Source organism: Schistocerca nitens, chromosome 5 (genome assembly GCF_023898315.1).
Source record: "Schistocerca nitens isolate TAMUIC-IGC-003100 chromosome 5, iqSchNite1.1, whole genome shotgun sequence".
Classification (NCBI taxonomy): Eukaryota; Metazoa; Arthropoda; class Insecta; order Orthoptera; family Acrididae; genus Schistocerca; species Schistocerca nitens.
In genome coordinates, this window is record NC_064618.1 from 627,326,909 (window position 1) to 627,340,939 (window position 14,031).

The window sequence follows — 14,031 nt, forward strand, 5'->3', positions numbered from 1 at the left end:
GCTGCATCATACAAACGTTAGACCTCTACAACCCTCTAATCTGCATTTTGATCTATTTTTGTGTATTTTGTTCATCATTTGAGGCATGTGCTTAGCATTTGATACCCTGAATGGCAAAGATGGTAAAGCTTTTGGTGCTCTTGCCCGTTTTGCTGGTGGACCTTCATGATCACCACCCTCATCATCATCATCATCATCATCAAGTTTGAAAACTTGATATTGCATGATGTCTTTTCTCATAAATTTATGACTTGGCGTTGCTTGCCTATATTCTAGCCAAGCTGCTGCAACAGCAAAATCTATGAGGTGGTGGATCACGCGTACTGTCAGTGTATATTAGTGACCCATATGGCAAGGAATCTGATAGCTTTAGAATAACATGCACTCCAGTATTAAGGTTGTCAGGTACTGGAATTTTTCCAGACGTGATAACTTTGCAAATGCATTTCTTAGTCTCTCAAGGAGTGGTTGTATCTTCCAATAACTGTCACTTCGTTTGGTTTCCTCTATTACAGCAATGTCATTAACCAGTTTCAGATTATTTATTATCAGGTAAAACCTGTCCCTGCTAATTGTATGTGTAATCATTGGATAACGTGTTCGCCGTTCCCAACACATTCTCAATCTAGGGAACCCCAGTAATGCAATCAGAATACTTCTCATTGGGTATTTTCCCACTACCCTATACAGGAGATCCACACCATCCGTATATTTGTTATATTTGATAACTGCATTTGGCCTAGGAATTTGGACATAAACCTTAACTTTCTTTGATGAAAGTTGGACAATGGGATGAACACCAAAAGCAGAAGATGCAACATAAATAGATTTATTGTCAAACCATTTCATTGCAGCTATTTTTTCATCACTCCTTACAACCTGATCAAAAGAACCTCTGCCCTCCCTTTTCAAATCGAAATTTCTCTCTTGAAATTTACAGCTTTTGGAAGATGATTAGCCATTATAGTCCCAGTTGCTAAGATTGGCCCATTAGTTAGGAGACTATCTAGTAAGGGGACAGATGTTAAGTACCTGTCAGTGTATATTAGTGACCCATATGGCAAGGAATCTGATAGCTTTAGAACAACATGCACTCCAGTATTACGGTTGTCAGGTACTGGAATTTTTCCAGACGTGATAACTTTACCCTTTCCTTGGTATAGTAAAAAGTCAAGTGGTATACCGTTGGATGTAGCTAGCACAACGTTCAAGCCAACTGGGTGAGGTTTACCCCTACATACTGTCTTGTTCTTACTTAGGTCTGTAAACTGTATCATCTGCTCATCTATACATGTATAAGTTGGTCAGGGATGATTTCAAAATGCATTTCTTAGTCTCTCAAGGAGTGGTTGTATCTTCCAATAACTGTCACTTCGTTTGGTTTCCTCTATTACAGCAATGTCATTAACCAGTTTCAGATTATTTATTATCAGGTAAAACCTGTCCCTGCTAATTGTATGTGTAATCATTGGATAACGTGTTCGCCGTTCCCAACACATTCTCAATCTAGGGAACCCCAGTAATGCAATCAGAATACTAACCTCCCCAAAACTTTCTTAATTCTGCTCCACTATAATCCATTGACTTTCCTGTTAGTGTAACATGACATAAATTTATATAATAAGCCATATCATCAAACAATGTTTGGTCAATATATTGCATGAAATATTCAAATGGCGACTTCACAGTTGGAATTTCAGGTGCTGCAAATTCTGATACTTCAGGATTAAAGCTAGAAATTATAGTAAAATAACATAAATCTTTCCAAACTATTCGTTAAATGTGCCTTACAAATTTGTATTTAGCAACTACTTACTCTGTCGTGTGTCTCCATTTTGCATCTCTGTGTTGGATCTCACTCAAAGGTATCCCATCGTCATCTGATTCTGATGACTCATCAGCTGCTGGAGTTCGTGATCTGACAGCTATGTCAAGTTCATCTTCATCTCCAGACAGCTCAAATTCATAAATATTTGGATCTTCCACTGCCAAAAGTTCCGCTATTTCTTCATCAGTTAGCCCTACAGCAGGGAAAAATGAGGTACCCAGTATATTTACATGTAAGGGAAACACGTAATGTAACACAGGATGATGACAGCAAACTGAAGAACATTTAGCAAAAAATGAAGAAACAAACACACGTACCTCTATAACGAAGTAAACAATGACAGGAGATTTATAGTAATAATCCTGAGGTATCAGGGATGATACTTGCAATTAAGTAGAACATTTTGTTCATGAAGAGTAGTTTCTCAGTAGAGATATTTATTTACGGGATAAATGAACTATTTGCGAATATAAATGTGCTTCTAAATGTGTGAAATTGCAAAAGATAAGAATATTTAATTTTTTAAATTCCCGATGTGGTGCATGCCATCGTAACATTCACTTTCCAGCTGCTGCTGCCACCTGTTGGTGGCGTGAAGAAGTTTAAACAAATGACAAATGGAATGCACTGAATGTATACTGTGTGATACCGGCAGGCTGTCTCGCTAAAGCGGTTGAAAAACGTGTAAAAAAAAATTTAGATTAGAGGTATCACATATGATACCTATGGAAACTAGAGGATAATTAATAATTTGAAACATTCCAGTTTTATGCAGTGGGCAGGGGGGCGGGGGCAGAAATTGTTGATGTGAGGTCCACATGATTAATCATAATATTGTCAGAGCGTGATAAAAGAAATGAAATATTTTTGAGAAGATAGTGGTAAGTAAAATACATTATGAAGTGGTAACACACACTTATTTTGATCACATTGTCAGTACAGATTATAGCAGAGAAACCCTATATTGCTATGTCATGGCTAGCATAGCTGTCCCTCTCCCCACTTCCATCCCAAGCAGCATTGGCATATAGGAGGGGACATCTGTTCTATGCTAGAAACGCTGTATGCCTTATCTTAACATCTTGCCAAGAAACGTCTGAGAATGAGTGATGGGTTAGTTTGAGGTAGATGGAGAGGCTGGAAAGAGGAGGGAGATAAAGTTGGCTGATGTAAGTAAAGAGTTACACACTTGCATAATTCAGTGGAATGGCACTTTGGTCAGGGAGCCACATTGTGAAAATTGTAATGCAGCTTTGGATATTCACTGTGTTGTGCTGACCAAAATGCAAATTTAGTGAAGTGGATTATTTTAAAAAATTTCGACTGTGTCCACTCTTTCAAGTGGACAACTGAATGGTTCCATTGCCCACACAGAATGCTACACAGTAGCTGTAGCAAATGTGGTAGGTGCTCTCTCAGTATTTCTATTCTTAAGAGGATAATACAGCCCTGTTGCTGGACTGATATAGGAAATTACGAGGGTTGGAACTTAAATAGTGGCAACTGTTTATTCACAACTGATACAAAAGAGTTACATGTTTGCACCTGTTACTGTCCTTCAAAGTAGTAACCAACATTGTGTAGAACCAATTGCCAGTGATGTGGAAGCCGTAGTATACCGTTAGCAGAGCCTGTTCTGTTGATGGTGCGAATGGAGCAGTCTAAAGTTATGGTGATATCCTAACGCATTACATTCCTGCACGGCAGACCATCAATGCACAGTATGAATGTTCATTTTTGGAGCATCACCTGCGACCAGCTTTGTGAAAGAGGCAGCGACACTTTCTGCGCAACCCACCCATCATTTTGCACGCCAGTGTGTGGGCGCATACAGTGCAAGCTGTGGCTGCTCTGTTCAGTCGATGGGTCTGGGAAGTACTGTACCATCCACCATACTCCCCGCACTTAACTCCTTGTGACTTTGATTTGATTCCAAAGAGAAGCAATCACTTCGTGGCATTTGCTTCAGAACTGTGTCAGAGATTCGACAGGCAGTAGACCGCTCCATTTGCACCATCAACAGAACAGCCTCTGCTAACGGTATACAATGCCTTCCACATCACTGGCAACAGGTTCCACACAATGCTGGTGGCTACTTTGAAGGACAGTAATAGGTGCAAACATGTAACACTTTTGCATTGGTTGTGAATAAATAGTTTCCACTATTTAAGTTCCAACCCTCGTGTCAGGATGTGAGAGATGGATCTTATACTTGTCATTGACAGAGGTATGGCATAGAGAATGAGGAGTCAGATTGGTGGCAGGGTTGGTATAAAGAAGGACTAAGGTATTGTGCAGCTTCAGTGACAGATGCCATTTAAAGTGTAATGAGAGGGTTTCCTGCAGTGGGGGATTCATTTTGGGGCACTGTGAAAGTTGGACAACTAAAATTCCTGTACCACATAACCTGAACATTTGCCCCATTACAGAACACCATCTTGTAATTGAATGGGTCATTCACACACCTATCATGACTTTGGCTTATTTAATTTACTGCTGTGCTGAATTAAAAAAAGTCTACTGATATGAACTCATGTAGGAACTTCCTGTAGGCAACTGTGTCTGCAAGATACAGTGGCAGCCCCGGTGTTTTATGGTTTTATATGTGGTTTGATCACACAACAAAGTCTTTCATTCAAAACTTCATTGTCATTTATTTAATCTGATGAAAATATTTAGTAAGTAAATGCTCTACCCATGCGATTTCACCAAGTCCCACATTTTAAAGACATGTGTTTTGATGTTACTGTGGATGATTATTAAATGTTATGAAATTCACCTCGAAGTTTCTGTAGTTTCATTGATATTGTGCCCCTGACATTAATGCATTAATGAAGTTGGAGGAAGTTTTACCATGAAAAACATACACAATTCTCATTGTAGCCTTCCCCCCCCCCCTCCCCCTCCCTCCCCCCCTCCCCCCGCCCCACCTGCCCCACGTGTTCAGTGGTGTGAGGAAGAGAGAAATAATGGTGCACCTTCTCAGATTGGTGCTCCATTTATCTTTAGCAGAAAGACAAGAGTAATATAAAATTTCGCAAATCCATTAATCAAGGGTGTAGTCAAGTGACACACTTAACATTTGGAGACTGTATTCACTAATTTCTGTTTTCATCCCATGACAACTGATTAATTTAAATTTAATTGATTGTCATGAAGCAGTCTTGGATGATGAACAGTAGAAGGTTTCATTATATTCTTGTCACTATTTTGTTAGTGATGTAACTGATGCATGCAATTCATCTCTCATTGTAGAAAGTTATTTTCTATTTCGTCTAACAGTTTTTCACTGCAAGCCTAAAGATGTGTACAAAAAATTATCTTCTGTTGCAGAACTGTAATGTCGAAACCAAGAGAATTTGCACATCTTATTAAAAACAAATTTGGAAGTGCGGATAATATTAACCAGCTAGCACGTAAGTGACAATTGTCTTCATAGTTTACATTAACATAAACAGGTGTACTACTTTTTATATTCATACAGTTCTTTGCAGACGTGTCATTTATTTTATACTTGAACTAGATTCTGCAATTGGTGCATGAGGGACTTAATGTAGGCTTCCTTTCCTTAAATATTAAATTAATTAAATATTTTTTTCTTTTGCATAAATGTCAGCTTTTGAACTGCTTACAAATAAAAAATACACACAGTTAGTCAAGGCAGGGTTAATCTTGTTGCCAGTTTATGGTAACAAGTAACATGTTACAACTTTATTTTCCCCTACTGCAACATAATACCTTTTTCATGGGTATTTTTGAACTTTATCATAAATACATAATTGGTCATTATAGTGATTCCTATAATTTTATCAACATAATGCATCATACTAGAAAATTTCTTTGATATGTTCAAAGCTACTGTTGGAGGCTGATTTTATAAGAATGGAAGTATAAAACAAGCCATGCAGTTACAAACCAGTACTCAATATAGCCATAATAATTGTGATATGAGAATAAATAAAGAACAATTCCATAGCAGTCTTAAGAACCGTGACTCAATTTTCACTTTCGTTTCCCTCTTATGTTTTACTCCTTTGTATCTTCTGATGAAGTGTTATTGTCTTTTACTGACATACAGTCTGTTCCACAAGAAAGTGTATGCCATTATCTGTATAAAATAAAAGAAACTATTATAAATATAAATTTACATGAAAATACATGTTATTGCTAATTTTTTCAATTAATTAATAGTTAATCCAGTCACTGCCAATATCCCCCCTGCATGTCTGGGGGTTAGAATAGGCTCGAGGTATCCCTGCCTGTTGCAAGACACGACTAAAAGGAGTCTCTCACTTTTCAGCCCCATAGGTTTAGGTCCCATTTTATGGTTTGACCAGCCACTTTCCAGATCCTACAGAAGTGCGGACCATATGGGGAAGGACGCCTTACGTGGTGCAAGAGTTATCCATAGTGTCCTTAGATTCGATCTCCTGAACCTCTTGTCATGGCTTTGCATCTCCACCTGCAATTCAACTATTTGGGCGAGGACACTTTCCGGCTTATGTCATCTTTCGCTCCCATGACTTAGATTTCTCTGCGCCCAATATCCAGCATGGTAGCCAGCCGTTGTGGTGGGGCCGTAATGTACGCATGTACAGGGATCGCACTGCTGATGCCTGAACTGTAAACTCCCCACATATGCCAAGGAGTAGATGCCTGTCTTCCTGGGACACCAGGACTCCTGGCAATGGCCATAATGCCAGGTGGCCAATTCCAGGTGTAACTTGTTTGTGACCAGCTGGGTGATATTCCTGTTTCCATCACTCCCCACCAGTTCTGCACTTGCAGATGAGGTGAAGATCTCAGCATCCCCTGAGGACCTGGATCTCACTGATGCCTCATCCACAATAGGAATGGATACAAATACTCACTCAGTGGCAGCAGGTGACCCTGCCTCCCTTGCGTGCTTCATGCCTTCCCAGCCTAATGATCACGTCATCCTCCAGTGGAATTGCTGCGGTTTTTTCCACCACCTGGCTGAGCTATGACAACTGTTAAGCTTTACACGTGCTTTCTGCATTGCCCTCCAGGAAACCTAGTACCTGGCAATGCGGACCTGTGCCCTTCATGGCTATATAGGAGATCACAAGAACTGTAGCGACTATAATAGTGTGTCAGGTGGAGTTTGTGTCTATGTCCTGAACTCAGGATGCAGTGAACCTGTGCCCTTTCAAACCCCTCTTGAAGCTGTGGCTGTCAGGATAAGGTTGACGCAGGAAATAACTGTCTGCAACGTATATCTTCCTCCAGACGGTGCAGTACCCCTGAACACATTGGCTGCACTGATTCATCAACTCCCGAAATCTGTCTTACTTTTGGGAGATTTTAACACCCACAATGTCTTGTGGAGTGGCACTGTGCTTACTGGCCGAGGTAGAGATGTCGAAACTTCCCTGTCTCAACTTCACCTCTGCCTCTTAAATACTGGGGCCCCCACATATTTCAGTGTGGTTCATGGCACTTACTCGGCCATTGATTTATCCCTCTGCATCGCATAAATTCTTCCATCTGTCCACTGGAGAGCCCACGTTGACTTGTGTGGTAGTGACCACTTTCCCATCTTCTGTCACTCCCCGAGCGCCTTTCCCCCGGACGTCTACCAAGACTGGGACGCTTTCACTTCTGCTGTCACCATTGAATCTCCCCCACATGGTACCATTGATGTGGTAATTGAGCAGGTCACTAGAATGATCGTTTGTGCAGCGGAAAACATGATCCCTTGATTTTTGGGTGCCCCCAGCGAAAGTCAGTACCTTGGTGATCGCCAGAAATCGCTGATCCCATTAAAGTGTGTCGGTGAGCTCTACGGCGACATAAATGGCACCCTTCCCGAGTACACCTAATAGCTTACGGCTCCGTTCTCATGTTCACCAGCTTATAAAAAGACGGAAACAGGAGTGTTGGAAGCAGTATGTCTCGACCATTGGGTGCCATACGTCACCTTCCCAAGTCTGGATGAAGATCACACGTGTTTGTGGGTACCAGACCTCCAGACCCAAACAGGTGTTACTGGCATTAACATCAATGGCTTGTTATCTACCGATGCAAACACAATTGCTGAACACTTGGCTGAGCACTATACATCTACATCTACTTGACTACTCTGCAATTCACATTTAAGTGCTTGGCAGAGGGTTCATTGAACCACAATCATACTATCTCTCTACCATTCCACTCCCGAACAAGGCGCAAGAAAAACTAACACCTAAACCTTTCTGTTCGAGCTCTGATTTCTCTTATTTTATTTTGATGATCATTCCTACCTATGTAGGTTGGGCTCAACAAAATATTTTCGCATTCGGAAGAGAAAGTTGGTGACTGAAATTTCGTAAATAGATCTCGCCACGACGAAAAAAGTCTTTGCTTTAATGACTTCCATCCCAATTCGCATATCATATCTGCCACACTCTCTCCCCTATTTCGTGATAATACAAAACGAGCTGCCCTTTTTTGTACCCTTTCGATGTCCTCCGTCAATCCCACCTGGTAAGGATCCCACACCGCGCAGCAATATTCTAACAGAGGACGAACGAGTGTAGTGTAAGCTGTCTCTTTAGTGGACTTGTTGCATCTTCTAAGTGTCCTGCCAATGAAACGTAACCTTTGTTTCGCCTTCCCCACAATATTATCTATGTGGTCTTTCCAACTGAAGTTGTTCGTAATTTTAACACCCAGGTACTTAGTTGAATTGACAGCCTTGAGAATTGTATTATTTATCGAGTAATCGAATTCCAGCAGATTTCTTTTGGAACTCATGTGAATCACCTCACACTTTTCGTTATTTATCGTCAACTGCCACCTGCCACACCATACAGCTTAGTTTTGAGTTTTTATTCGAGCAGGGGCCTTTTATCACTCAATCTGAGGGTTTGTCTCTATTGTGTGTTGAGTCAGGCCTTGGACCTACAGTTTTAGATTGAGGTTTTTAGTGTGTCTCTTGGTGATTGGCTATTCCTTTTTTTTTTGTTTTCATGGTTGCCAACTACTGTACAACTCTGTGTGCTTTTAATTCCTTTTTTTTCCTGGTCTTTGTCTATGTCTTTCTTGTTCTGTGCTGTCCCTTGTTATCTCCGTTGCTTGCTTTTATTCCTTGTGGCTGTTTCGTGGTCATGGGAAAAGGGACCAATGACCTTTTGAAGTCTGGTCCCTTCCATCCCACAAACAAACCAAGCAACCAACCAGATCTACCATGTCTTATCTCTCCAGTCACCCACCACCTCCCAAAGTCCCACTGTCCAGTCAGAGAGGAGCCTTCCCCTCATGACTCAGTAGCACCCTGGACTGAAGCAAATGACTCACATTCCCCACCAGGGTTTCGACTACCTCTCGCAATAAGGAATGTCCTACCCACTACCCTTCCCACCCCCTCCCACATTGGTATTCCGTCGCCCACCAAACATACCACAATATACTCGTCCATCTTTACAAAACCCTTGCTCCCAGACCCTTACCTCGTGGCTTGTATCTATGTAATATACCTAGATGTAAGGCCTGTCCCATCATATATCCTCCCACCACCACCTACTCCAGTTTGGTCACAGTCACCACATATCCCATCAAAGGCAGGGCTACCTGTGAAACGTCATTTGATGTACAAGCTAAGCTGCCCCACTGTGCTGCATTCTATGTGGGCATGACAACCAATACAAGCTGTCTGTCTGCATGAGTGGCCACCAACAAACTGTGACTAAGAAACAGCTGGGCCACCCCATTCCCGAGCACGCCACCCAACACAATATTCTTCACTTCAGTGACTGCTTTACACAGCCTATGCCTTCTGGGTCCTTCCCCTCAACACCAGCTTTTCTGAATTGCACAGGTGGGAACTTGCACTACAATATATCCTACGTTCCTGTAACCCTCCTCGCCTCTTTAGTCATTGTCCTTACCCACCCAGTCCACCAATACACACACAGTCTTTTTACCTCTCTTCTAATGTCTACTAATCTCCCCCCCCCCCCTCCCCCTCCTCAACCTCCCCACCTCTGCCCTCTGTCTAACCTCCCGACTACACTTAGCTGCCCTACCCCGTCTCCAACTTACCTTTGTATGCTCCCGCAAGTGGCACTTTACTGTTCCTCATGCCTAACCTGCTATTCCTCCCGCTCCCCACCCCCAGCCTCCTCATCACCCCCACCACCTAGTTGTGTCTCCCATAAAGTGTGGGAGTATGGGAAGTGTTTGGTGATATGAACTGGGAGAGGAAAGATTCAATGTTGAGATTTGATTGGTTTTGTTAGGAGCTATTGGTGGCAAAAATTGTTCCATTGTAGAGCTATATTTTCCACACAGCATTTTATGTGGACATGACCACCAACTGGCTGCCTTCCCAAATGAATCGCTACTGTCAATCTGTGGCCAAGAGATGAGGTAACCATTCAATGGCACAATGTGCTGCTGACTGCAGTGTGCTGGATTTCAATGGCTGCTTCACAATCCATGCAATCTGGAGCCTTCCACCCAACACCAGCTTCTCTGAATTATGTAGTTGGGAATGGTCCTGTCATTACATCCTATGATTGTGAAATCCTCCTGGCTTCAATATCTGCTGATCCCTACTCCAAAACTCGCTTACACTCATCATGCACCCATATGCTCTCTTCCCCCAAATGCCTACTTCTCAAACTCCCTCACACAAACTACAACCACCATGTCACCTTGCACAGTTTACAACTCTCTCTGCCTGCAGTAAAATGAATCCACTGGTGCTGTGCCGCATCCTAGCTTTGCTGCATCCTATCCTGCACACATGCTGCCTCTCCCTCACAGTCATCAACCACCCTTACCCAACCTTCCATCCCGCTCATCACTTTCTTTTTCATGTCACCTACTTCACTGCCACAACCCAGTCGAGCTGCAGTGCTAGCACAGTGCAGCCAGCATGGACAAACAATGTAGCCACATAGGTGTACGTATGTGCTTATATGTATGTGTGTACTCTCTAGCTCTGAAAAATGATTTGTCCGCATGTTAGTTGTCAGTCTCAATTATATACTTTTTGATAACTCAGTTCATAAATTATTTAGTGAGTTGTTATTCTTACTCTTTAAACTAAAAGTTTGGTAGTGAAATAATAAAAACCACCACCACCACCACCACCACATCATAGTAATCGGTATCAACATCCATTGCTGAACAGAGGTTTCCTCTATAACACTCCACATATTACATTCTTCATCAGTATGTATCCATTTCGGTCCTATATTTGTTTTTCTGACGTCATTACTCAACACCATTGTTGTTAGACTTCGTAGGTAAACATTTTTATTTTAGATGAAATCAAATAATTTATTGTTATCACGTTTTATATATGCTGCTTCGTATACAGACTGGTAAAATATTGTGCATTAAGTAATACGTGAAATGAATGAAGCCAAAGAGTGTGAAGTGCAAACCAGGCCAGGAAGCTGCTCTATGTTTATGAATATCTTTACACATGTCACATGTGGCACTCCTGTGCTCTCCACAGTTATTTAATCACCTTGTAGACTGTATTTTCTAGATGACCATAAAAGAAAAAGTGTACACCTGAAAAGCATTGCCTCTTCCACCCACCAATTTGAAAATAAATTGTCCTTTCATATCTTACTATTGGAGGATTTTTTATAGGTAGGGTGTATATGACTGACATCTGTACAAAAGTACATTTACTATAGCAAAACTGAAATATTTATTAAGAAAGGCTATAATTATCTTCTTTCAAAGTTTCTTCAACAAAGAAACAAGAATTAAACAGGGGTTATTCAGCTATGCTACACTACACATCCAAACTTGGCTGTCATCAACAGCACAATTGATGAAGTAAGTACAGATTTTCCATTGGCCAGTAATGCATATTTCACAAATTTATGTTCCCACGATATATGAACACAGTTTATCAGTGAACAATATTTTCTGCGCAAAATTATCTTGCAGGAGAAACAGTATGCATGATGACAAAAATTACTGCTAAGTATCTCTTGACTTGGTGAAAGATGGAATGAGTATGAAGAATATGCAAAATAATTTTTAATAGCTAGGAGACATGATTGGCTGATAGTACTTACTTCGAGAATGTGAAATTCCAGGTACTGTTGATAGGTAGTAGGGAAAAACTATGCCTGGCTTTCAGAACGTATGTATTACTTCTGTGTGGATGAAAAAGGGATTTGTTGAAAAAGAAGAGCAGGTCATACAGACTTCATGTTGAGAAGGGATCTATATAATGAAATGCTACAATTGGAACACACTGAAGCGCCAATGAAACTGGTATAGGTATGCATATTAAATAGAGGGATATGTAAACAGGCAGAACACAGCTCTGTGATTGGCAACACCTATATAAGACAAGTGTCTAACGCAGTTGTTAGATCAGTTACTGCTGCTACAATGGCAGGTTATCAAGATTTAAATGAGTTTGAACGTTGTGTTATAGTCAGCACGCGAGTAATGAGACACATCATCTCAGAGGTAGCAATGAAGTGGGGATTTTCATGTACGACCATTTCACGAGTGTACCGTGAATATCAGGAATCCAGTAAAACATCATATCTCAAACATCACTGTGGCTGGAAAAAGATCCTGCAAGAATGGGACCAACAAAGACTGAAGAGAATAGTTCAACATGACAGAAGTGCCACCCTTCTGCAGATTGCTGCAGATTTCAATGTTGGGCCTTCAACAAGTGTCAGCGAGTGAACCATTCAACGAAATGATGTCGATATGGGGTTTCGAAGCCGAAAGCTGACTAATGTACCCTTGATGACTGCACAAAAAAAAGCTTTACGCCTCACCTTGACCTGTCAAAACTGACATCGGACTGTTGATGACTGAAACAGTTTGCGTGGTTGGAAAAGTCTCGTTCCAAATTGTATCGAGCGGATAGACGTGTACGGTTATGGAGACATCTAAATCCATGAACCCTGCATGTCACCAGGGGACTGTTAAAGCTGGTGGAGACACTATAATGGTGTGGGGTGTTTGCAGTTCAAATGATTACGGGACCACTGATATGTCTAGATAAGATTCTGACAGATGACATCCATTCATATCCGTTTTGCATTCCAATGGACTTGGGCAAGTCTAACAAGACAATGTGACACACCACACGTCCAGAATTGCTACAGAGTCGCTCCAGGAATAATCTTCTGAGTTTAAACACTACTGCTGGTCACCAAATTCCCCATACATGAACATTATTGAGCATATCTGGGATGCCTTGCAACATGCTGTTCAGAAGAGATCTCCACCCCTTCATACTCTTGTGGATTTATGGGCAGCCCTGCAGGATTCATGGTGTCGATTCCCTCCAGCACTACTTCAGACATTAGTAGAGTCCATGGCACTTTGTGTTGTAGCACTTATGCATGCGGGAACCCTACATGATATTGGGCAGGTGTACCAGTCTCTTTGTATAGGGATGCGCGCGCGCGCCCACACACACACACACACACACACACACACACACACACACACACACACACACACACACACGTTTGCACTTCAAGCAACCAGTGACGAAAGGAAAAGAAAGGTTCAGGAGTGTATTAAAATTCAGAATGAAAGGCTGTCAGTGATAAGAATCACTGATGACATTGCTATCATTTGTGAAAATGAAGACGACTTGCAGAAGACTTGCAGGGCTTGTTGAATGGAGTGAATAGTCTAATGACCACACGCTAAATTGAGAGTAAACCACAGAAAGATCAACGTAATGAGGAATATAAGAGATGAGATTAATGATAAACATATCAGCAAAACTGCGAATATGAAGTAGACAAAGTGAAGGAATTATGATACCTTGGAAGCAAAATAATGTATGGCAGACAAAGCGAGGACTACATCAAAACTGATTAGCACTGGCAAAGAGGGTGTTCCTGGCCAAAAGACATCTACTAGTATAAAACATTAGCTTTAATTTGAGAAAGAAAATTCTTAGAGTGTAACTTTGAGCTCAACATTGTATGGAAGTGAATCGTGGACTGTGGGTTAGCTAGAAGAGAAGAGAACCAAAGTATTTGGGATGTGGTGCTATAGAAGGATGTTGAAAATTGGTGGACTGATATGAAGTGAGGAGGTTCTCCATAGAATTGGTGAGGAGAGGAATATGGGGAAACATTAACAAGAATATGTGCCAGTTGGTTGGGCATGTGTCAAGACACAAAAGGAGTAACTTCCTTGGTACCTGAGGAAGTGTAGAGGGTAAAAACTGTAAGGGAAAGGAG

At 41.4% G+C, this 14,031-nt stretch overlaps 1 protein-coding gene across 7 annotated transcripts in view; it reads left to right on the forward strand.

The window, feature by feature from the left end:
- Positions 1–14,031, forward strand: part of LOC126259291 (transmembrane and coiled-coil domains protein 2) — a 181,141-nt gene that overhangs the window by 114,824 nt on the left and 52,286 nt on the right. For all 7 annotated transcript variants that reach the window (XM_049955951.1, XM_049955952.1, XM_049955946.1 and 4 more), the window contains one exon: positions 5,162–5,244. In XM_049955951.1, coding sequence (XP_049811908.1) covers positions 5,162–5,244 — 83 coding nt within the window. The remainder of the gene's footprint in view (positions 1–5,161; positions 5,245–14,031) is intronic.